At 46.9% G+C, this 25,672-nt stretch overlaps 1 protein-coding gene across 1 annotated transcript in view; it reads left to right on the top strand.

The window, feature by feature from the left end:
• The window catches only part of LEKR1 (leucine, glutamate and lysine rich 1), a 160,910-nt gene that overhangs the window by 25,722 nt on the left and 109,516 nt on the right, over positions 1 to 25,672 (top strand). Inside the window, exon 4 of the mRNA XM_075863652.1 lies at positions 432 to 646. Coding sequence (XP_075719767.1) covers positions 432 to 646 — 215 coding nt within the window. The remainder of the gene's footprint in view (positions 1 to 431; positions 647 to 25,672) is intronic.

The following is a 25,672-nucleotide window of genomic DNA, read 5'->3' on the forward strand; positions in this document are numbered from 1 at the left end:
CCGCAGCTGAGTTTTCCGCAATGTCTGAACTAACTTGCCTAAAAATGTATTGAAACAACTGTAAAAAATGGCCACTGGAGAATTCCACTGCGCACTGTTCGCAGCGGAATTCCACAGCAATTCCGCCACGTCTGGCTGTGCCCCAAGGGTGTAGTTTGGATGTGGCCTATGTCCTAACTTGCCCTATTAGCCCATCTCAGCTTTGAGTCTTTACTGGGGTGATGGAAATATTATTGTAAAACTGTGCTCCTTATTTTACGGTTTACCAAAAATGTCTTATAGTTTTACTGTCTTAAAATAGGGCACAAGCAGAGGAGACCTCACATTGTAAATTAAAGTAATTGTATGGCCCTCAGTCTTCCAGGACCTTGTTTTCTTTGGTACATTACCGAGGCCTACTATGACAATGTATTGGTGTTCCCTTTTTTCAGATGCCTCGTGATGAAACGGTTTGCAAATATTGCGGTGTCAGTTACCTGATACTCCATGAATTCAAGCTTCTAGAAGACAAAGTAAACGCACTGGAGAAAGAGCTGAATTTTTACCAGGGAAGTGTCGAGCGGGAGAAACGCCTTCAAGAAGAACTTCACTGCCTCCGCCAAGAGCATGAACAAAGCAAGAATGATAGCAAGTCCAAAACAGAAAGGTCAGAACATGCTATTCATTTTTATATTTAATTTTAACACATTTATTAATGTAGTTCAAAGCAGAAATGTGGGAAAAATATGCCAAAAGCTGACTGTGTTAGTTGGAGCTTACAGCTGAATGCAAGTTGTTTGGTTCATTTAAATGTTTTAACCACCCATCCCTTCTAGGCTAACATATAGTCTAAAATCAGAATGAGCTATCCTGCTGTGCGTCTATAGGAAAGGTCACTGGATCTTGTGTGGCACCGTGCCACGAACATGGCAGAGGAAATTAAACACTAGTTCAGTTGTTAAGGATCTGCCAGGCACAGCTTCTGTATCCACGCCCATAGGTAATCAGTCTGCACCTGCTTCTATGTCTGTGAGAATGACTCCATCTTCCACCACTCAGGATGGCAGGCTTAGGAGTGGGAGAGCCTATCACAGTCTGGCCAGACGGAGCTAGCTCCCGCCCTCTGTCTATTTATACCTGCCTTTCCTGTTCCTCCTTGCTTGTGATTCTTCTCTGTTGGTTTCCTGGCCCTGCTGCAGCTTCTGTACTATTTGACCCTGCTTCATATGACCCTGGCTTACTGAATACTCTTCTGCTCTGCGTTTGGTACCTCATACTCTCCTGGTTTGACTCGGCTTGTTCACTACTCTCCTGCTCTGCGTTTGGCACTTCGTACTCTCCTGGTTTGACTCGGCTCGTTTACTACTCTTGTTGCTCACGGTGTTGCCGTGGGCAACTGCCCCGTTTCCCTTTGTTCTGTGTTTCCTTGTCTGGTTGTCTGTCGTGCACTTACTGAGTGTAGGGACCGTCGCCCAGTTGTACCCCGTCGCCTAGGGCGGGTCGTTGCAAGTAGGCATGGACTGAGTGGCGGGTAGATTAGGGCTCACTTGTCTGTTTCCCTATCCCTGTCATTACATCAGTATTGCTTTATTGATGGGTATTTAGTCTTCTGTAAGTAATGTTAAATGTAGCCATCATGTGCAGTAGTACTGTATGATCTGGTTTATGAAACGGCTTACTAAAAGTTACTTCAATAGAAACAGGTCTCAACTAATGCACTGTGACATTTTATTCCATTCTACATTCTCTTAGTACAAGTTTCCACACTTAAAGCGTAACTGTCATTCCAGAGAAAAAAATCACGTTCACTCCTTAGGCAGTTTTAGATGTTTATTAGATGTACTACGGCCAGAAATGTGCCTAACCTGCATATTTTAGGTCTTTTCATTTCCCTCTTATGGTTTCTGTAAATTTACATGTTCTCTCTCTATGCTTGCTGAGTGGGTGAGCTATCATCGATGTGATCATGGACCTGTGCTGTGTGCTCTGAGACAATGAGATGTATCCTCCCTGCTGCTCCCGCTATAATCTTATCCTTGTTTTGTTTCACTGAAAGGGTATGTTCACACGAGCTATTTTCGGGCCAAAAACTTTTGAAAAATAGGAAGCAGAACGCCTCCAAACATCTGCCCGTGCGGCGTTCTGTTCCGACGGGGAGTTTTTTACGCGGCCGTTTTTCAAAGTGGCCTTGTAAAAAGACGCCCGCGAAAAAGAGGTGCATATCACTTCTTGAGCCATTTTTGGAGCCGTTTTTCATTGACTCTATAGAAAAACAGCTCCATAAACAGCCGTAAAAAACACAGCGAAAAACGCGAGTTGCAAAAAAAACGGCTGAAAATCAGAAGCTGTTTTCCCTTGAAAACAGCTCCGTATTTTCAGACGTTTATGATTTTGTGTGTGCACATACCCAAACAGTAACTGAGAAGCTGCAGCTGCATTACCCTCCTCCCCCCACCTCTTTGTCTTATAGTTACGCCTCATGCACACGACCGTGCGTGCCGTCCCGTCAGTGATCCGATGAAAGATAGGACATGTTCTATCTTAACTCGGATCGGAGACTCGGACCATTTTTCACGGATCCGATTCACCCGCTAAAGTTAATGGGTCCGTGAAGACTATCGGGTGCCACTCGGATGCTGTCAAAAACGGCTCGAGTGGCACAACGGTCATGTGCATGAGGTGTTAATCATTGATTTCAGGTTCTTCACTCAGTCCCATTGCCACAGGTGTATAAAATTCAGTAAGCCGTAAACCCCCCGAAAAATGGCTGAAAATAGAGGGGCTGAACACCTCCAAACATCGGGCCATTGATTTTAATGAGAAATACTTTATAAGGGTATACTTTACAGCGGCCATACACATTAGTTGCAGCACAAGTATATTGCCTCAGGCTTCTATTTGCTTGACTAGATGTTATTTTGGTAGAGTGGGGGAAGGTGGGGAAAATATTAACTATGCTTTCCTATCCATATTTCCTCCATCAGTAGAAGCTAACGATCTACTGTATTTATCATCCCGATTGACATTACATTAGATCGCAGAATATGAGTGATAAGATGTTGTAGTTATCCAGGTGGCTGCGGTTAAGTTTATTTAAAGAGGATCTGTCAGCTCTTCTGACGTGTCTCTTTTAGTAAATACTTGTATTGCCCATGAAATAACAATTTTGAAGTATCTTTTTTTTTAACTCTACGTTGTGACGTTACTGTTATTTCTCCTACAAATTAATGAATAAATTGACAACTGGGGGTTACCAGTTGGGGCTGTGTCCAGTTGAAACGGGTTCAATTGCTCTTCCTTAATTTATTCTTGTATCTGATATTGAAAAGAAACGTTCTTAATTCTGGGAGGAATATCCGGTCTGTTATTTAGCTAGCAATTCCCAGATTACCCAGTTAAATGGTTACTCCTATCTCAGACATTTATGGCATATTCACAATATATGCCATAAATGTCTGATAGATGTGTGTCCCAGCTCTGGGACCTGCACCTATATCGAGAACAGGGGTCACCCAACCCCCATCCAACCTGGTGAGACGGCCGCCGATTCCTGGTGGGGACTATGTGGAGAGGTGGTCATGCATGTACGCGGCTCTATCCATTCTGTTCTATGGGAGTTACGGAAACAGCCGAGCAGCGCATGCTCGACTGTTACTGTAAGTCCAATAGAACATAATGGAGAGAGACACGCGTCCCCGCCTGGAATCGGCCGCCAGTTGGGACCCGCATCTATCAGACATTTATGGCATATCTTGTGCATATTCTTATGTGGATATCCTGCTTGATAAAAACCTTGAGAGGTTGAAACGTTGCATACATGCTATTAAAGGCTATGTACACATTTGACATCTTTTTTTATTTTATTTGGTGCTTGGTGCAACTTCCTAAATACATTTTATTAAAAATTATTTTTACTTTTTGCGTTACAGTTGCGTTGTATCCTGTATACAGAGCAGCTGTATCGTTCGCTAAGACCTGAATCCGTCAGGTCCGCGGGTCTGACGGCTTTAGTGTCATTGGGATCCACTTGTTATCGAACACATCTAAGTTATGAATTTAGATGTGATCGGTAACAGCTCGATCCTGTGTGTCAGAGACATGCATGACCCACTGACACTGAACCCGCCAGTCCCGTGGACAAGATTCAGTACATACAGAATACAAAAGCAGCTGTATCTCAAAAAGTAAAAATAATTTTTAATAAAATGTATTTAGAAAGTTGCACCAATCACACTGATGCACAGTTTAATGGAAAAAAACAAAAACAAAAAAAAAACTATGTCAAAGGTTTTTAAGTGATAAAAACGTTAATTTATTTTCACTGGAGTGCTGCGGTATTTTCAGGTTTTTTGTCGTAATAGGTTCATTGGACCTGAACCATGTGACTGCTTTATGGAAGTCTGAAACTGTTTGTGCTGCTGATCTTTTTTATTTTTATGTCCTGTGGATATGCCATAAATGTTTAAAATGGTAATAACCCTTTAATTCCACTTTGATTCAATAGTTTGCACTCTTGCCATCCTACGCATGTTACTTTTAAATAAAGATATGTACTAAAAATATAGAACAGCGGCTCTTCCATGTACGTTCCTTAGTAACGCCACAGGATAATAAGAATGTATAGATATTAATAGCTAACTTTGTAATATAATTTTTCAATAATACCATTGAAGCTTGGGTCAAGTCATAGAGACTGGTGTTTAATTCTTGCCAGAATGGAAAAATAGATGATACACTAAAAGAAATGGAACGGAACGTAATTGTGAACTTTGTCCGTGGAGACGTGACTAATATGACTTGACAAGGTGGTGCCAATTATTAAGTGATCACATGAACTTACATCAGAGCTTAGACATCAGCACACGGCAAAACACAAATGAACATTTTGAGACGTGTTAACCCTATTTTCCTAAATACTACTTAGTGGGGTGCTGTTCAACATTTTAGAATGTGACACCCATTGCTAACAGGTGCATAAAATCAAGCATACAGCCATGTATTCTCTCTATTTTATAAATGTTTATGCTTCACTTTCATTTTTAGCATATTATATAACTTAAAGAGGCTCTGTCACCAGATTTTGCAACCCCAATCTGCTATTGCAGCAGATCGGCGCTGCAATGTAGATAAGAGTAACGTTTTGTTTTTTCAAAAACGAGCATTTTTGGCCAAGTTATGACCATTTTTATATTTATGCAAATGAGGCTTTCTAAAGTACAACTGGGTGTGTTTAAAGTAAAAGTACAACTGGGCGTGTATTGTGTGTGTACATCTGGGCGTTTTTACTTCTTTTACTAGCTTGGCGTTGTGAATAGAAGTGTATGATGCTGACGAATCGGCATCATCCACTTCTCTTCACAACCCCCAGCTTCTGGCAGTGCAGACACAGCGTGTTCTCGAGAGATCACGCTGTGTCGTCACTCACTTCCTGCCCCAGGTCCTGCATCGTGTCGGACGAGCGAGGACACATCGGCACAAGAGGCTACAGTTGATTCTGCAGCAGCATCAGCGTTTGCAGTTAAGTAGCTACATCGACTTACCTGCAAACGCCGATGCTGCTGCAGAATCAAATGTAGCCTCTGGTGCCGATGTGTCCTCGCTCGTCCGACACGATGCAGGACCTGGGGCAGGAAGTGAGTGACGACACAGCGTGATCTCTCGAGAACACGCTGTGTGTCTGCACTGCCAGAAGCTGGGCGTTGTGAAGAGAAGTGGATGATGCTGATTCGTCAGCATCATACACTCCCATTCACAACGCCCAGCTAGTAAAACCTGTAAAAACGCACAGATGTACACACACAATACACGCCCAGTTGTACTTTTACTGTAAACACGCCCAGTTGTACTTTAGAAAGCCTAATTTGCATAAATATAAAAATGGTCATAACTTGGCCAAAAATGCTCGTTTAAAAAAAACAAAAAACGTTACTCTTATCTACATTGCAGCGCCGATCTGCTGCAATAGGAGATAGGGGTTGCAAAATCTGGTGACAGAGCCTCTTTAAGTATATTTTGTTGTTTATGATTTCTCAGATCCAGTGAAGATAATAGAGTAGCATATGTACATTTGACAGTTTTCTACTTGGTGTACGGTGGGGGAGCCGGTCTGTGTGTGTCTCTTTAAGGCTGGGTTCACACGAGCATGTTACATCCGTAATGGATGGAACTTATTTCGGCCGCAAGTCCCAGAGCGAACACACTGCAGGGAGCCGGGCTCCTAGCATCATAGTTATGTATGACGCTAGGAGTCCCTGCCTCGCTGCCGGACAACTGTCCCGTACTGTAATCATGTTTTCAGTACAGGACAGTAGTTCCACGGAGAGGCAGGGACTCCTAGCGTCGTACATAACTATGATGCTAGGAGCCCGGCTCCGTGCAGTGTGTTCGGTCCGGTACTTGCGGACGAAATACGTTCCGTCATTACGGACGTAACATGCTCGTGTGAACCCAGGCTTATGCTTATACCTGTTCTATCGTACCACTGAGAGCTAAGTGCATAGTAGATAGAAAAATAAATAGTCCACATGAAAAAGCACACAGATCTGTACTGGTGAAAATGCCACCAAATGTACAAACTATTGTGCATTTTATGGCCATGTTCACACGTTGAATATTCTATCAGGATTTAGGCTATACCATGCCTAAATCCTGACCGAATCCTCTAGCATTCCGCCAGCAATGCATGTGAATGAAGTATTTTATACCCGTTCTCATGTTTAGGAAAAATGAGAGCGTATTTAAAATCAACCGCATGTTCTTTATTGCTGGGAAATCCACCAAGTTTCAACTGCAGATTTCTGCTGTGGATTTCCTAAAAATGTGCAGTGTGAACATGGCCTTAACGCCAGTTACAAAGAAAGCAACTTTCTGTGCCATGATAACACAAATAAACATCTTGTCCTTATGCCTCAGTCTATACAAATCACATTTTTACATCATAATTGGCTTGGTGATGAATAGAATGCTAGAGCTACAGTGAAAGCTGAAACAGAGTTGTAGAAGTAGAATAACTGGAGCAGGGGTTTGTTACAGTGACGATTTATATGCCCTTCTGGATCTGTGGAAAGATGGGTTAATCTCTGATGGTCATTACATTACCCTATGGACAATAACAGCTGCCATAAGTTATTATATTTGGAAATATAGCATCTGTTACCTATGTAGGAGAGAAAGATACCTTAGAAATGGCTGAATAAAAAGACTTCAGATTATTTTTCAGTTTTAATATTCTCAGTGATAGGTAAATAAATATATTGACTGATGATGACAGCTGAAGTATACGAGAATGATTATGAGTACAAAACATTTCTTGGCCTTTTATTTATTGGTATTTTAAACCCTGTGCATGAGCTAAAATACAAAGAAAAAAAATTCCTGCCAAAAATCTTACAAATAAGGACCCAGATGTAGAAAGCACACCTATCTGGCCTGAAGCTTGAGAGAGTGGTTTGCTGTTTGATTGCCATGCCTCAGTTAGCAGAGCATCACTATCTCCTGTGAAATGGCAGTGACACGCTATGCTTGGCATGACACCACTCAAGGTACGTGGAGAGCTTTCCACTTTATATGAGATAGGAATTTTCCCACAGGACTCTTCCTTGCATGTAAACAATAGTTGGTTGCTGGAAGATAGAAATTGATAGCTGTCCTGAAGTGTTTTATGCCCTTGTTGGCATTACAGTAAAAGACAGTCTAGGTCACGATACATTTGCTAGAGGTGATGACTCAAAGGCATATGATATCTATATTTTTAAGGATAACCGGCTATAGCATTTTTCATGCAAAGGTTTGGTCCACAACTCCTTTTACATTAAATAAACACACATATGATATAGTATTGTGACTGTTAATGCAAAATAAAAGAAGTGTAGAATCACTTTGGTGGAGATTTATTAATGCTGGCACACCGTCTGAGCAGTGTCAGTCTCTCCTTTTTTGCAACGTGGCATGCCGTGTTGATAAATATGGCGGGAGAGATGCGTCCATGCTATACTATGCCAAGAAACATCATCAATCTAGCAGAGCCTGGGCTAGCAGGTAGCAGAGGGTGGGTTGAACAGCAATACTAAACTGAATAGGGTTATTGTGATCAAAGACATTTATGGTATCTACGGGATATGCCATAAATGTCTGACAGATCCGTCCGCCGGCTGGATCCAGAACCTCCCATAGGAATCAATGGAGAAAGCTGTGCACATGAACAGCCATCTCTCCTTTTCATTCTCCGCCTGGATGCGGCGGCCTCCTCACCAGACAAGACGGGATATCCCGTCAATATGCCTTAAATGTCTTAGATGGGATAACCCCTTTAAATCTTAATTATATACAGTTACAGTTCACTTCTACTATATGTTATGACCAGCGGGCTGTGGATCGACTGCGCTACTCGACCGTGTAGCATCCATGGTCACGGGCCGTCAGGTTTACTCACCTCCCGACGCCCGCAGCCATGGATACGTGATCGCTGGTCCCCATCCCCTTCCTAGGAGACGCCAGCGCTCACTTCCGTTCCGTTCTGCTGTGTCCCATAGGGAAATCGTCATCATCATCAACTGCCATTCTTTCCTGGTCTATAAGAAGGCCCCAGGCCTTCTGATCCTTGCCTGAGGGTTGTTAGTTTTATCCCAGTCTGTCTTGCAAATGGTCCCTTAGTGTTTCCCGTTCCAGTTGTTACCCGTGCCTTGTTACCTGTTCCTGTATCCCGTACTGTTCTTGTTCCTGTGCCAGTGTTGGAGTAGTGTCTACCGCACCTGCTGTCGTCTGCCACGTCCGGAGGAATCAGCCACGTCCTGTGTCATCTGCCACGTCCGGAGGAACTCGCCACGTCTGGCGCAACCTGCGGCACCTGCTGTCATCTGCCACGTCTCGCGTTACCTGCTGCGCACTTCTCCATCTGTGCAAGAGCTGCGGCCACTGTCTGGACTACCCAGGTACCCTTGTGTGGGACATTGTATTGCTGGGGTTTCCTGTTGTTTGGCCAGCTGCCTCCCCGCTACGGCGGTACGGCCTAGTGGGTCCACTGACCCGCCTTGTGACAGTACGCTCAGGCCATGGACCCCGCTGGTCAACCTGAGACCTTGACGACACAAGCCATGCTGGCCGAGATGGAGGATCTCCAGTCGCGACAAGACCAACTCCTCTTGTCAGTGAACGCCATTGCCCATCGGCTACTTGTTCCTACCACAGTCGTCACCGCACCCATTCCTGCTGTTCCTTCTGCTACGCTTCCTGTCTGTACCGGTACCGATCCCTTGTGCTTCCTGCCGTTAGCTCCATGCTATGACGGAGACCCGAGGTCCTGCAGGGGATTTTTGAATCAATGCCTGATCCACTTCAGACTACATGCCAGGTCCTTCTCTTCGGATGACGTCAGGATCGCCTTCATCATCTTTCTCCTTACTGGCAAAGCCCTGGCATGGGCTAATCCTCTGTGGGAACATCAGGGACCAGAGACCCGTAATTTGCAGTGCTTCTTACAGACCTTCCGCTCGATCTTTGAGGAACCTGGGAAAGTTTCTTCGGCTGCTGCATCCTTGCTGACCCTACACCAGGGAGACCTCTCCGTTGGTGAGTATGCCATTCAGTTCCGTATCCTGGCTGCTGAATTGACCTGGAACAACGAGGCTTTGGTGGCCACATTCTGGCAGGGACTGTCTTCAGGGATTAAGGACAAGCTGGCTGCTCGCAATCTGCCATCTACCCTGGACGATCTTATCCTACTCGCCTCCCGGGTCGACATGAGGGTCCGGGAGCGTTCCCAAGAGGTTCTCCGGAAGAGAGAACTTCCTAGGCTGGATTCTACTTTCCAGCAGTCCTCCTCAGTCGTCCCACCAGAGGATCCTATGCAGAGTAACTATGTCAAATTGTCTACCCAGGAGAAACAACGCAGACGCACTTCTGGACTTTGTTTGTATTGCAGCCTCAGAGGCCATATTGTGTGTCTGTGTCCCAAGAGGCCAGAGAGACCCTATTGCCTAGGATTGGTTGGAGAGACAACTCTAGGTGGAACGGTACCTAATAAAGTATTCTGTTCCAAGTTGACTATTCCTGTGACCCTAGTATCCGGCGAGAGGATGCGTCAAGTTTCTGCCTATCTTGACTCTGGTTCTGCTGCAAACTTCATCCAGAAAGAGCTAGTGGATCATCTTCAGTTGCCCACAGTTCCCCTAGAGACGTCTTTGGCTGTTAATGGACTGCCTCTGCTTGATCCCATCGTTTCTAAAAAACAAGCCGTTGAAGCTCCAGGTTGGAGTCCTTCATTTTGAACTAATTTCTTTCCTTGTTTTGCCCAAGGCCATCAATCCTGTTCTGCTGGGCCTGCCTTGGCTTCGACTACATGCCCCAGTCCTGGACTGGAATTCTGGAGAGGTTCTCCAATGGGGCTCCAAATGCCTTGGTCGTTGTCTGTTGCAGATCCATCCTGTCAAGCCTCCTCTGCCACAGTCATTGGTGGGACTGCCTCCCCAGTTTACTCAGTATGCAGATGTTTTCAGCAAAAGGGAGGCTGAGACGCTGCCTTCACATCGGACTTATGACTGTCCCATTGAACTGGTTCCTAATGCCTCTCTCCCCTGTGGTCGAGTATATCCTCTCTCCTTTCCAGAGTCTCTATCCATGTCGGCCTATATCAAGGAGAATCTGGAGAGGGGTTTCAAAAGAAAGTCTTTCTCCCCGGCCTGGATGGAAGGATGGATTCCTCCGACCCTGCATTGAGCATTGACTACCGTGGTCTCAACCAGATCACGGTCAAGAACAAATACCCGTTGCCACTTATATCTGAGCTGTTTGATCGCATACGAGGAGCCAAAAAATTTTCTAAGCTAGACCTACAGGGTGCTTATAATCTAGTCCGGATTCGCCGGGGTGATGAATGGAAGACGGCATTTAACACCCGGGACGAGCACTACGAATACCTAGTGATGCCCTTCGGACTGTGTAACGCTCCCGCAATGTTTCAGGAGTTTCTTAATGATATCTTCCGAGATCTCCTCTATGTCTGTGTTGTTGTTTATCTCGATGATATTTTGATTTTCTCCCCAGATCCGACGACTCATCGGAGGCATGTCCGTCAGGTTCTACTACGATTAAGGGAGAATCATTTAAGTGCGTTTTTGAGAAGAGTTCTCTGCCCTTCCTCGGCTACATCTTCTAGGATCAAGGTCTCAAGATGGATCCTGAGAAAGTGAAAGCTGTCCTGGAGTGGCCATGTCCTCAAGGTTTAAGGGCCATACAGCAGTTCCGGGGATTCTCCAATTTCTACCGGCAGTTTATTCCAAACTTCTCTTCTCTGACGGCTCCCATCTCTACCCTTACCAAGAAGCGTGTGAACGCCAAGGTGTGGACTCCAGAGGCAGAGTCCGCATTCATTAACCTCAAGAAAGCCTTCACTTCAGCTTCGATCCTCCATCATTCTGATGTATCTCGGCAGTTCTCACTGGAAGTGGACGCTTCCTCTGTGGGTGCAGGTGCACTTCTGTTCCAGAGTAGCTCCAAAGGAAAGGCAGTAGTATGTGGCTACTATTCTAGACTTTTTTCTTCTGTTGAGCGCAATTACTCTATTGGAGATCGGGAGCTACTGGCCATCAAATTGGCTCTGGAGGAGTGGAGACATCTTCTAGAGGGCGCTTCTCACCCCATCCTGATCTTCACCGACCACAAGAACCTTACCTACTTTCAGTCTGCTCAACGACTGAATCCCCGTCAAGCCAGGTGGTCGCTGTTCTTCACCCGTTTCCAGTTTGTGCTCCACTACCGTCCCGCGGACAAGAGTGTGAGGGCCGATGCCCTGTCCAGATCGTTTGAGACGGAAGACACTGTGGAGACCTTTCAGGTTATCATAGACCCATCCTGCATCATCACTGCTAATCCTCTGCAGGTTAGAGACATCCCTCCGGGGAGGACTTTTGTTCGGTTGGCAGACAGGAGAAGAATTCTCCGCTGGGGACACAGTTCTAAACTGGCTGGGCACGCTGGTGTCCGTAAAAGCCGAGACTTAATTGCTCGTCACTTCTGGTGGCCAATGCTACCTAAAGATGTTCTGGACTTTGTCTCTTCTTGCACGGTGTGTGCTTCTAATAAAGATACTCACTCCAAGCCTGCCGGCCTGCTTCAACCTCTGCCTGTGCCCAATGCCCCCTGGCAGCACATTGCTATGGACTTTATCACAGACCTTCCCCCCTCAGCAGGATGCAACACCGTCTGGCTGGTAGTGGACCGGTTCTCTAAGATGGGACATTTTATCCCGCTGACCGGCCTACCTTCTGCTCCTCGACTGGCAAGTCTCTTCATTCTACACATCTTTCGCTTGCATGGCTTGCCTCTTCACATTGTGTCCGACCGGGTCTTTCAGTTTACTTCGAAGTTCTGGAGAGCCCTTTGTAAACTCCTGGATGTGAGATTGGACTTTCCCTCAGCTTATATCACCCCTTGTCCAATGGGCAAGTCGAGAGGATCAACCAGATCTTGGAGAATTTTCTCAGCCACTTCATCTCTTCACAGCACGATAACTGGGTACAGCTTCTTCCATGGGCCGAGTTCTCATGCAACAACCACACAAGTGAGTCCACCTACTCCCCTAATACCGCGCAGATTCCATTCCTACGTAGACTCCTCTCCAGGCTCCAAAAGCTTCCTAGGGGTGCATGGCTGGTGGGAGGAGATTTTAATGTCCCGTTCTCCACGTCCATGGACAGGGTTTCTCTTACACACGCTACCCCGACACCCACCCTTGCAGGACTTTCTACACGTTTTAGGCAACTAATTAGGGAGCACCAGCTCTATGACTTGTGGCGAGTGGATCATCCAGGCGATAGGTCCTATACCTTCTTCTCCCATACGCACAACACTCACACGCGCTTAGATTCATTCTTTGGTAATGTCCCTGCCCTCCGTTCGCTCCAGGGGGCGGATATAGACCCCATTTCTTGGTCGGATCATGCGCCAGTCTCTGTGACCTTGCAAATCGGGAAACCAAACACGAGAGTATGTCATTGGCGCTTAAACGAAACTTTGATTAAGTCCCCTGCTCTTAGGGACAGCCTGGCCGGACATATGCGGGAATTTTATGCTCTTAATGAGGGATCAGTTCCGTCTATATCCACTCTTTGGGAGGCGCATAAGGCAGTGATGAGGGGGCAATGCATAGTAATGGGATCTAGATTGAAAAGAGACTCTAGGGCCAAGCGGGTGGCTCTACATCGGACAATTGCTAAACTGGAGAGGGAAATGGGGATTAAACCGGCGGTCCCGACGCTACGGAAACTGATAGAGGCTAGAGCACAACTCAAGGATTTAGCTATGAAGGGGGTAGAAAAGTCACTACTATATACGAAAAGGAAATATTATGATAAAGGTAATAAGGCGCACTCGCTTCTGGCCAGGCTATTGCGGGACCAGGCGACTGCTCGAACTCCACAGGCGGTTCGGGACAACACAGGCATTTTCCAGCATCATCCAGATACAATAGCCTCACTCTTCCATGACTATTATAAATCCTTATACCACTTACCGACTACCTTACCACCTGACCCAGCCCGTCGGAGGGAAACGCTACAAGCCTATCTCTCTTCCTGCACTCTCCCTAGACTGAAAGATGAGGAGCTTTCATCCTTGAATGCCCCGATCTCTGCGGAGGAATTATCTGATATATTGAAGGACCTCCCTAGTGGTAAGGCTCCTGGACCAGATGGCTTTACATATGGGTATTATAAGACCTTTGCGGAGATCTTGGTTCCACGGATGGCTTCGTTATTTAATTAATTCCTGCAGGGTTCTCCCATCCCTCAAACATTTCTGCATTCTCACATTACGCTGATCCCTAAACCGGGTAAGGACCACGCAGAATGCTCCAATTACAGACCCATAGCTCTTCTGAATTCTGATCTAAAATATTTCACTTGTCTTTTAGCTAATAGACTCAATGTCTGGCTCCCTTCTTTGATCCACAAGGACCAAGTGGGCTTTGTGCCTCTCAGACAAGGAGGAGACAACACACGAAGGACCCTAGATTTCATTGATGCCCTCCACAAGCAAAAGGAATTGGCGATCCTTCTTAGCCTAGATGCAGAGAAGGCGTTTCATCGCTTGGGATGGCCATTTATGTTTGAAACTCTAAATTCATTTGGGATTTCGGGCCCTTTCTTGATGGCGCTGCGTGGTCTCTACTCCAACCCGACAGCGGCAATTAAACTCCCACACTCCACCTCCCCTCCGTTTCAAATCTGGAATGGTACGCGTCAGGGGTGTCCCCTGTCCCCTCTTTTATTTGTGCTCTGCATTGAACCCTTAGCAGCTCAAATTCGGAAATCCATCGATATAGCGGGGGTCCAGATACAGGGTAAAGAATTCAAGGTCTCCTTGTTTGCAGATGACGTCCTCCTGACTATCACTAAACCTCATACCTCCCTTCCTAACCTTACTACTGTTCTCCGTAGGTATGGGAGGCTATCAGGGTATAAAACTAATACATCTAAAACAGAAGCGCTCCCTCTTAATGTCCCACACCAGGAGCTCCTGCTCCTCAAACATAACTACACCTACAACTGGAAGGAAACCTCCCTGACCTACTTAGGAGTTCAACTCACTCCCTCCTATACGTCGGCTTACAAGGCTAATTTCCCCTCTCTGTTTGTGGAATTACGTCAGCTAATGGCCAGGTGGGATCCTCTTCCCATGTCATTTTTTGGGCGCATAGCGGCGGTCAAAATGACCTTGCTCCCTAAATTACTGTTCTTCTTTGAGACTCTGCCAGTAGCGGTACCTATGAGGGAATTGCGGGCCATGCAGTCTTCCATCCTCAGGTTCATATGGCACTTCGGCAGACATCGAATTCCGAAATCAGTCTTATTATCTGGTCGATCTGCGGGTGGGCTATCAGTCCCTGATGTGGTGAAATACTACTGGGCGGCACACCTCCGTCGCATACCCAGTTGGGTGTCTTTAAGGGCTTACAACAAGTGGACCAAAATAGAGAAGCTATGGATGGCCCCGGTTCACCCAAACTCCTTATTATGGGGCGACCCACTGGTAATGCCGTCTGCATCTCTATTGGGTCCCATGAGATTTCAAAAAGAGGTGTGGGAAACCTGTAAAAAACGCTTTCATTTGGCGTCGGGTTGCCCGCCCTTGACTTCAGTACTCTACACTCCCACTATTCCGGGCGGCACTACCCCCAGAATGGTCCGATTGTGGGCGGGAATTGAGGTATTTCACTTGGCTGACATGGTTGACCCCCACAAGTTAGAGCTTCACCCGTTCTCATACTTTCAAAAACATCATAATGTCCCCTCCTCTGCATTTTTTCACTATCTTCAGATCAGACATTACATGCAGCAAACTTTCAGATCTACACGGGTCACTACACCTACAAGCTTCGAAAGGTTATGTCGGTATGCTACCACCACTAGGGGGCTTATTTCCGCCATTTATGCAATACTGCTATCCCCGGAGGGTTCCCCTCCGCCTGGGTATAGGTACATGTTGAAGTGGGAGTCCTTGCTGAATAAATCTATCCCTCTCTCATTATGGCAGATTATCTGGTCGCAAGCAGCTAAAACCTCCATCTGCACTGCATATGAAGAAAACCAATATAAAATTCTTATGTTTTGGTACCATACCCCTGCCTTTCTGCATAGCTTCAATCCGGGTATTCCGTCGGATTGCTGGCGATATAGAAATCAGAGAGGGGACCTGTTCCATATTTTCTGGAGCTGTTCGTTGGTACAACAGTATTGGTTGGAGGTTAGGAATTTGGCATTGGCGGTGTTGCAGCAGGATATTCCTCTAGACCCTCTTCATTACCTCCTGAATGTCCCCCATAGGTCTTTGGGGAAATCATTAGCCCGACTCTTTCGACACTTTCTTACTGCCGCTAAGACGTTGATAGCCTGGAAATGGAGACAGACAACCCCTCCCTCTCACATCGACTTAGTAACTAGAATCAGGGAAATACGTACAATAGAATATATGACGCCTCTATTGACAATGAACTGGATAGGTTCAAAGTGGTGTGGGACCCGTGAGACAAGTACTGGCTACGGGTATCCCAAGATTAGGTTGTTGGTTGAGCTCCGACTATCCCTCCCCCCCTTTATCCCCTGTGTCTTTTCCCTGATGTCTTGTTTGTCTATTGAAATTTACTGTTTTGTCATGTGAACTGCATGGCCTTCCATGCATCTCTAAGCCATATGTATATTTTGAAAATTTTCAATAAAAGCACAGTTGAAACCAAGTGAGTCCACCACTTCCACTCCATTTCACATTGTATACGGTCAACATCCTAGAGTCCCTCTTCCAGTGTCGACCACATCTCAAGTACCCGCTGCTGAGTCTGCATATGGGGACTTCCTGCAAATCTGGCAACAGACCCGGTCCTCTATTTTGCTGGAAGTCGATCACATGAAGGAAAAGCAGATACAAGGAGAAGAGAGCCGCCTCAGTATTTTCCGGGTACCAAAGTCTGGATGCCCTCTCGGGAACATTCTTTTGAAGTTACCCTCATACAAGTTTGCTCCCAGGTTCCTTGGTCCTTTCGAAATTCTGCAACAAATCAACCCTGTCTCCTATAAGCTGCGACTGCCTCCTACCTTCAGAATCCCCAACTCCTTTCATGTGTCCTTCCTGAAACCAGTAGTCCTGAACCGCTTTAGCAAGACTTCTAGTTCCACAATTGCTCCCAGCAGTCCTTCTGATGCATTCGAAGTAAGGGAGATCCTGGACTGCAAAAAGGGTAGGAGGAAGGACTTTCTATTTGGTGGACTGGAGAGGGTTTGGTCCTGAGGAGAGGTCCTGAGAGCCAAAAGAGAAACTCAGTGCTCCTGCTCTTATTAAAAAGTTCCTCTCCTGTTCTGGCCTCAAGAAGAGCGGGCGTAAGAGGGGGGATACTGTAGCGTCCATGGTCACGGGCCGTCAGCTTTACTCACCTCCCAACACCCGCAGCTATGGATCCATGAGCGCTGGTCCCCATCTCCTTCCTAGGAGATGCCAGCACTCACTTCCGCTCCGTTCTGCTGTGTCCCGTTGGGGCAGTCATGGCAGTTGATGATGATGACTATTTCCTTTGTGCGTGCACTGGCCCTTTAAGGCCGGGCCGCGTGCACAAAAGAAATCGTCATCATCATGAACTGCCATGATTTCCTGGTCTATAAGAAGGCCCCAGGCCTTCTGATCCTTGCCTGAGTGTTGTTAGTTTATCCCAGTCTGTCTTGCAAATGGTCCCTTAGTGTTTCCCGTTCCAGTTGTTACCCGTGCCTTGTTACCTGTTCCTGTATCCCGTACTGTTCTTGTTTCTGTGCCTACCAGTGTTGGAGTCATGTCTACTTCACCTGCTGTCGTCTGCCACGTCCGGAGGAATCCGCCACGTCCTGTGTCATCTGCCACATCCGGAGGAACTCGCCACCTGCTGTCATCCGCCACTTCTGGGGGTTACCTGCTGCGCACTTCTCCATCTGTGCCAGAGCTGCGGCCACTGTCTGGACTACCAAGGTACCCTTGAGCGGGACATTGTATTGCTGGGGTTTCCTATTGTTTGGCCAGCTGCCTCCCCGCTACGGCGGTACGGCCTAGTGGGTCCACTGACTCGCCTCGTGACAACCGGTTTGACTTAGGGCCACCTCTAAGGGCGTTCTCTAAGTAGCCTCACCGGGCTTCACCCTTTAAGGCCTGTACGGGGATCTGCAAGTACACTACCAGGTGACTACCTCTTGAGGTAGTCCCGTTGTTAGTAGCGGCTGGCCCAGAAGACCAGGATACAACCTTGTAGCACACCAAGGGTACAGGCACTGGCAGATGATACCTTGGCAGATGGGTGAGGATCAGAAGACATAGTTCGTAATAGGCAGGAAGCCTCAAAGCTCATCTCAAGTAGTTGGACACAGACTGGCAGTAGACAAAGGGATGCAGGCTGATGGCGGGTAACAGCATACGGACTGGTAGGAGGATGCAGACTGGCAACAAGTAGCTGAATGCAGACTGATAGCAGATAGCTGGATGCAGGCTGGTATCGGATAGCTGGACACCAGCTGGTAACGGATAGCTGGATACAGGTTGATAACAGATAGCAGGTGCGGACTGGAACCTTTGCAGGACACAACTAGGTTGCACCAAAGTTGCTCAGGCACCAGGTGAACTGAGGAGGTGCCTTATTTAGTCTAGGAGCAATCAGGGATTCAATGGGGAATTTTATCATGTGCACACGCTGGCCCTTAAGAGGCGGCCAGAGCACATTCGCACTAGGGAGGACACAGCTGCGAGCAGGAGGAGAGGCAGACAGAAGACTCCGGCAGCCACGCAACATAACAAGACCAGGCTGCTGGCAGGTCAGGTACGAAACCTGGCAGTGGGGACCAGCAACCGCTGGCGTTACACTATAATCTTCAAATTAAATATGAGATTCCTGTAAAAAATTCTGATCAAATATTTTGTTTCCATTTTTGCAGCAGCCTCTAAGCACATTGCAATTCCCTCTGACCCTTTTAGAGACTAATTTCTATAACCTCTCGACAGTGCATGCAGGGAAGCGGCGATGGGTATGATCTCCCCACAGCCGGGTTATTATTGGTATGCTCATTCTTGTTATGGAAGCTATTACTTTAATATTATAGTAGGAATTGCTCTTAAAGGGGTTATCGCAAGATTAAAAGTTATTTCTTAACCACAGGATAGGTGTCACATTGGGTTCGTGGACCCACTGGGTAGTACCGCCTTGGCAGTATGGCAGCTGGCCAACAGGGCGCAGATCACAGTCCACATTTCGTATAAGGTACCTGTGGCAGCTCGGACAGTAGCAAGGCAGGCTCAGCTGGGACTAGGCAGCGGGTAGACGTCAGGCGTGGAGCAGCAGGACAGGCGTAGATACAGCACAGCACGACTACAGCACAGCACGGCACTTGACCAGGATAGCACGGGATACAGGAACAGGGAACACTGGAACTGGAAAACACTAGGAGACCATTTGCTTAGACAAACTAGGATATGAGAAACAATGATCAGGCAAGGATCAGAAGGGCAGAGGCCTTCTTATAGTCCAGGAAATCATGTGAGTTGATGAGGATGATGATTGTTTTCATGTGCGCGGGCTGGCCCTTTAAGAGCGGGCACGAGCGTGCGTGCGCGCGTGCACCCTACGGTACACAGCGGACCAGAGTGGAAGTGAGCGCTGGCGTCTCCTAGGAAGGAGATGGGGACCAGCGCTCACAGATCCATGGCTGCGGGTGTTGGGAGGTAAGTAAACCGGACGGCCCATGGCCATGGTTGCTACAGTATCCCCCCTCTTACGCCCCCTCTTTTTGGGGCAAGAGCGATAGAGGAATTTCTTCAGAAGGGTAGGAGCATTGAGGTTCTCCTCTGGCTCCCATGACCGCTCTTCAGGACCAAACCCCCTCCAATCCACCAAATAAAAAGTCTTTCCTCTCACTTTCTTGGTATCCAAGATCTCCTTAACCTCGAAGGTGTCTGAAGGGCCGCTGGAGACAACTGCAGGGCTAGGAGTCTTGGTAAAGCAGTTCAGAACCACCAGTTTCAGGAGAGAGACATGGAAGGAGTCTGGGATCTTGAAGGTAGCCGAAGCTTGTAGGTGACAGGGTTGATCTGCTGCAGGATCTCGAAGGGTCCGAGGAACCTGGGAGCAAATTTGTATGATGGTACCCTCAAACGAATATTCCTGGAGAACAGCCAGACCTTCGTGCCTGGAAGAAACTGAGGTTCTCTTCTCCTTGTGTCCGCCTTCCATTTCATGCGGTCGACTGCCAGCAGGATGGAGGATCGAGTCTGCTGCCAGATCTGCAGAAAGTCCCTAAAAGCAGTGTCAGCAGCTGGCACCTCGGACGTATCAGGCACCGGGAGAGGAATTCGGGGGTGTTGGCCATAGACAATAAAGAATGGTGTCTTCTGTGTGGACTCGTTGGTGTGATTATTGTAGGAGAATTCAGCCCATTGGAGCAACTGCACCCAGTCATCATGCTGCTTGGAGATGAAGTGGCGTAAGTAGTTCTCAAGATCTAATTGATCCTCTCGACCTGACCATTGGACTGAGGATGGTGGGCCGAGGAAAAGTCCAACTTTACACCTAGGAGTCCGCAGAGGGCTCTCCAGAACTTCGAGGTGAACTGAACCCCCCGATCAAACACAATATGCTGTGGCAAGACGTGCAGGCGGAAGATGCGTTGGATGAAAAGCTTGGCCAGTTGAGCAGAAGGAAGTCCGGTCAGAAGAACGAAGTGGGCCATCTTAGAAAATCGATCCACCACTACCCAGACAGCACTGCGTCTAGCAGAGAGAGGTAGGTCAGTAATAAAGTCCATAGCTATACGCTGCCAGGGAGCATCGGGCACAGGCAATGGCTGGAGCAGGCCAGCAGGTCTGGAGTGAGCGACCTTGTTACCGGAACACACTGAGCAGGAAGAAGCAAAGTCCATAATGTCCTTGGGCAGCATGGGGCACCAGAAATGCCGGGCAATCAGATCCTGGGTCTTACGAGTACCCGTGTGACCTGCCAGTCTAGAGGAGTGTCTTCAGCAGAGGATTCTCCCTCTGTCAGCCAGGCACACAAAAGTCCTCCCTGGAGGAATGTCCCCAACTTGCAGGGGATTGACAGAGACAATGCAAGACAGATCAATAATGTTCTGTGGAATCTCCATGGTGTCTTCTGTCTCGAAAGATCTGGACAAGGCATCGGCCCTCACATTCTTGTCGGCCATGAGATAATGGAGCTCAAACTGGAACCTGGTAAAGAACAGTGACCACCTGGCCTGACGAGGGTTCAGCCGTTGGGCCGTCTGAAGATAGGTGAGGTTCTTGTGGTCCGTAAAAATCAGGATGGGATGAGCTGCGCCCTCTAGTAGATGTTTCCACTCCTCCAGGGCCAATTTGATGGCCAGTAACTCCCGATCCCCAATCAAGTAGTTGCGTTCTGCGGAAGAGAAGAGTTTAGAGAAGTAACCACATACCATTGATTTGCCCTTGGAATCTCTCTGGAACAGGAGTGCACCAGCACCGACAGAGGATGCGTCCACCTCCAACGAAAACTGTAGGGAAACATCTCGATGATGGAGGATAGAGGCTGACGTGAAGGCGCTCTTCAGGCTAGTGAATGCGGATTCTGCCTCAGGAGTGAGGTTAAAAGATAGGAGATGTCAGTGTAATGATGGGGGTAGGGAAACAGACAAGTGAGCCCTAATCTACCCGCCACTCAGTCCCTGCCTACTTGCAACGAACCGCCCTAGGCGACGGGGTACAACTGGGCGACGGTCCCTACACTCAATAAGTGCACGACAGACAAACAGACAAGGGAACACAGAACCTAAGGGAAACGGGGCAGTTGCCCACGGCAACACCGTGATCAACAAGAGTAGTAAACGAGCCGAGTCAAACCAGGAGAGTACGAGGTGCCAAACGCAGAGCAGGAGAGTAGTGAACAAGCCGAGTCAAACCAGGAGAGCACGAGGTACCAAACGCAGAGCAGGAGAGTAGTCAGCAAGCCAGGGTCAATACGAAGCAGGGACAAATAGTACAAGAAGCTGCAGCAGGGCCAGGAAACCAACAGAGAAGAATCACAAGCAAGGAGGAACAGGAAAGGCAGGTATAAATAGACAGAGGGCGGGAGCTAGCTCCGTCTGGCCAGGCTGTGATAGGCTCTCCCACTCCTAAGCCTGCCATCCTGAGTGGTGGAAGATGGAGTCAGTCTCACAGACCTAGAAGCAGGTGCAGACTGATTATCTATGGGCGTTGATAAAGAAGCTGTGCCTGGCAGATCCTTTACAGTCAGTGAGGAGAAGATTGGAATAAACTGTCTATAAAAATTGGCGAATCCCAGAAAGCGCTGTATGGCCCTCAAGCCTTGAGGACGTGGCCATTCCAGGACAGACTTTACCTTTTCAGGGTCCATCTTGAGACCTCTATTTGAGACAATGTAGCCCAGGAAGGGTAGAGCATTCTTTTCAAACACGCACTTCTCCAAATTGGCGTACGGACGATTCTCCCTTAAGCGGAGCAAAATTTGATGGACATGTCTCTGATGCGTCATAGGATCTGGAGAAAAAATTAAGATGTCATCAAGATAGACCACAACACAAACATAGAGGAGGTCACGGAAAATGTCATTAACAAACTCCTGGAAGACCGCGGGAGCATTACACAGGCTAAAGGGCATTACTAGATATTCATAGTGTCTGTAAGGGGTGTTAAATGCAGTCTTCCATTCGTCACCCCGGCAAATCCGGATTGGGTTGTAAGCCACACGCAGGTCTAGTTTGGAAAAAATCTTGGCACCACGTATACGTACGAACAATTCAGATCAGTGGCAATGGATACTTACACCGTGTTCCAAATTATTATGCACATTGGATTTAAGTGTCATAAACATTTAATTATTAGTTTTTCAATAAAACTCATGGATGGTATTGTGTCTTAGGGCTCTTTGGATCACTGTAATCAATCTCAGACACCTGTGATAATTCGTTTGCCAGGTGTGCCCAATCAAAGGAAAACTACTTAAGAAGGACATTCCACATTATAAGGCCACAGGTTTCAAGCAATATTGGAAAGAAAAAGGAACTCTCTGCTGCCGAAAAGCGTGAAATAGTGCAATACCTTGGACAAGGTATGAAAACATTGGATATTTCAAGAAAACTTAAGCGTGATCATCGTACTGTGAAAAGATTTGTGGCTGATTCAGAGCACAGACGGGTTCGTTAAGATTCACACCTGGCAAACTAATTATCACAGGTGTCTGAGATTGATTACAATGACCCAAAGAGCTCTTAGGGTATGTTCACACGTAGTCAACAAAAACGTCTGAAAATCCAGAGCTGTTTTCAAGGGAAAACAGACCCTGCTTTTCAGACGTTTTTTTACCAACTCGCATTTTCGCGTTTTCGCGGCGTTTTTTACGTCCGTTTTTGGAGCTGTTATCATTGGAGTCTATGAGAAACCAGCTCCAAAAACGTCCAAAGAAGTGTCCTGCACTTCTTTTTACGAGGCGTAATTTTACGCGTCGTAATTGCCGTACGACGCGTAAAATTACGCGTCGTGTGGTCAATACAGCGTTCTACCCATAGAAAGTAATGGGCAGATGTTTGACGACGTATTTGAGACGTATTTCCAGACGTAAAACGAGGCAAAATACGCCTCGTATACGTCTGAAATTTGGCCGTGTGAACATACCCTTAGACACAATACCATCCATGAGTTTAATTGAAAAACTAATAATTAAATGTTTATGACACTTAAATCCAATGTGCATAATAATTTGGAACACGGTGTAGTGTGTGTGTGTGTGTGTGTGTGTGTGTGTGTGTGTGTATGTGTGTACATATAGTGTGTGCATATATATATATATATATATATATATATATATATAGATATATATATATATATATTTCTGCAGCAATTCCGCAGAAACTAGCAGAAATTCCGCTGCAGAAAATGGTGCGTACTTTGCTGCGTTTTTCTTAATGTTGGGGGATGGTGGCGTCTCCTCTGAAAAACGCAGCAATTCAGTCCACTTTCCACAGCAGGAATTGACATGCTGCAGTACGAGAAATACGCACCGCAGGACACAATGTCTGGTCGGAAATTTTACGCAGCGTCTGGATGAGATTTGTTAAATCTCACTCACTTTGCCACTACTGTATTCTGCGTATTTTCCGGGCGGAAAATACGCAGCAATTCCGTTAAGTGTGGATAAGCCATAATACAGTAGCAGCAGAGTAGATTAGATGTGAACAATTCTCATCACACGCTGCGTAACTATGTAACTATGTAAATGATAAGTGGGGAAAAAAAGCTCAGAAATTAACCTGCGGTGCGGTTTTTTATTCCGCAGCATCTCAATTGTATTTGCGTAAACGCTGCTCATTTGTTTCGGGTTTTCCCCATTTAATTCAATGGGGAGGTAAAACCCGCAACAGATAGCAGATGTTATGTAAAAACGCAATTTAGAAAAAATAAAAATCTTATATTTGCCCAGAATTCAGTTTCTTGGTCCGGGCTGGCCTCCTGGGATGACGTTTCACCCCATGTGACCACTGCAGCCAATCACAGACTGCGTGGCTCTATCTATAGGGGGCTGTGCGACGCTCTTTACAGGGGGTTGTGTGTGTGGCGCTCTCTACAGGGGGTTGTGTGTGTGGCACTATCTACAGGTGTGTGTGTGTGTGTGTGGCGCTATCTACAGGGGAGTGTTTGGCGCTATCTACAGGGGGTGTGTGTGTGGAGCTCTCTACAGGGGGTTGTGTGTGTGGTGCTATCTACAGGTGTGTGTGTGTGTGTGTGTGTATGTGTGTGGCGCTATCTACAGGAGGTGTGTGTGTGGCGCTGCCTACATGGAGGGTTGGCGCTATCTACAGGGGGCACTGTGTATGTGGTGCTTTACTTTACAGTGTGTGACACAATTATATTCAGGGGCGCAGTGCATGGTGATATTATATTTCAGGGGTGCAGAAATGGGTCATGGCCAGGAGAAGTCGTCATGAGCTCTGGACCGGATGGAGAAGAAAAGAGGGAAAAAAAACTACTAGTATCTGAGACGTCGTCACCTGAGTCACTGGATTTGTAGAGAATCCTTATATTCCACATAACGTCTTTGTGCAGTCCAGGACTGATAGAAAAAAATTGTGTTACCATTCCCCTTGTCAGGAGGATGTGTCCCTGCACAGTGTGATACTGTCAGTATGTAGGGACACAGCCCTGTGAAAGGGGAATTGTAACACCCATTTGTTAATGCTTGTGCAAAAATGTAGTGTTAACAATAGTTACGGCGCGGCAGGGTGGCGGTGGAGAAGGGGGGCCCAAGTTTGGGTAACAGCCCAGGGCCCACGGTCTTCTTAATCTGCCACTAATCTCCGGCATTCCCATAGAAAGCGAATGGAGCGGCAGTGCACATGTGCTACCTGCCGCTCGCTTCATTTAGATGAACAGGACCTCTGTTCTCGTGATTGGTGGGGGTCCCAGTGTTCAGACCTCCACCGTAACCTGTGGTTACGAGATAACTTTTAATCTTGAGACAACCCCTTTAATGCAGGATCCAAATCAAAGCTCCATTTTAATTTTATCATAGTGCCGTAAACTAAACCGTACCCAGAAGGCATTATTACAACAGCTTTATTCAACAAGCCATAACATGTACAACTTACCAACTGAAACCCTCACCTAGGATTCAGTCAGGGGCAGCTCTGTAGTGTTTGTCTATGGCTGCTGCTTGATGTCTTATTTACCCAGAGCACCACGTGGCAGGTTTCATAAGGTGACACAAAGTTTATGAGAGTTCATAGAGTCACGAGGTGAACCCCCTCACCATCATTTCCTGGTACTTACTGAGTTACAGCTGTTTATTCTCACCTGACTGACTTCACTGACAATACCGTAATAAACCCTTTTGTATTTCCTAACCAATTTTCCCTTCAGTCATTGAAATAATACATGCATATTACCAGCAATAGGACTCTCCAACTGCAACTGTCCATGTGTGACAGGAAGTCAGTTACTCTAGTCATTTATATTACATCTTCGATGTGAGTCTTATAGGAATGAATGGAGAAACTGACTTCCTGTCCACACATGAGACACTGTGGCAGTTGGAGAGTCCTATTGCTGGTCACATGACACAGCGGAGGACCAGAAGGGAGTGGATAACTCACAAATACAGCCACCGGTAAGAAAATTACCTTCACCTCAACTTACATAATGTGCCTTTCCAATG

This window comes from Rhinoderma darwinii, chromosome 4 (assembly GCF_050947455.1).
Source record: "Rhinoderma darwinii isolate aRhiDar2 chromosome 4, aRhiDar2.hap1, whole genome shotgun sequence".
In the NCBI taxonomy this organism is placed as follows: domain Eukaryota; kingdom Metazoa; phylum Chordata; class Amphibia; order Anura; family Rhinodermatidae; genus Rhinoderma; species Rhinoderma darwinii.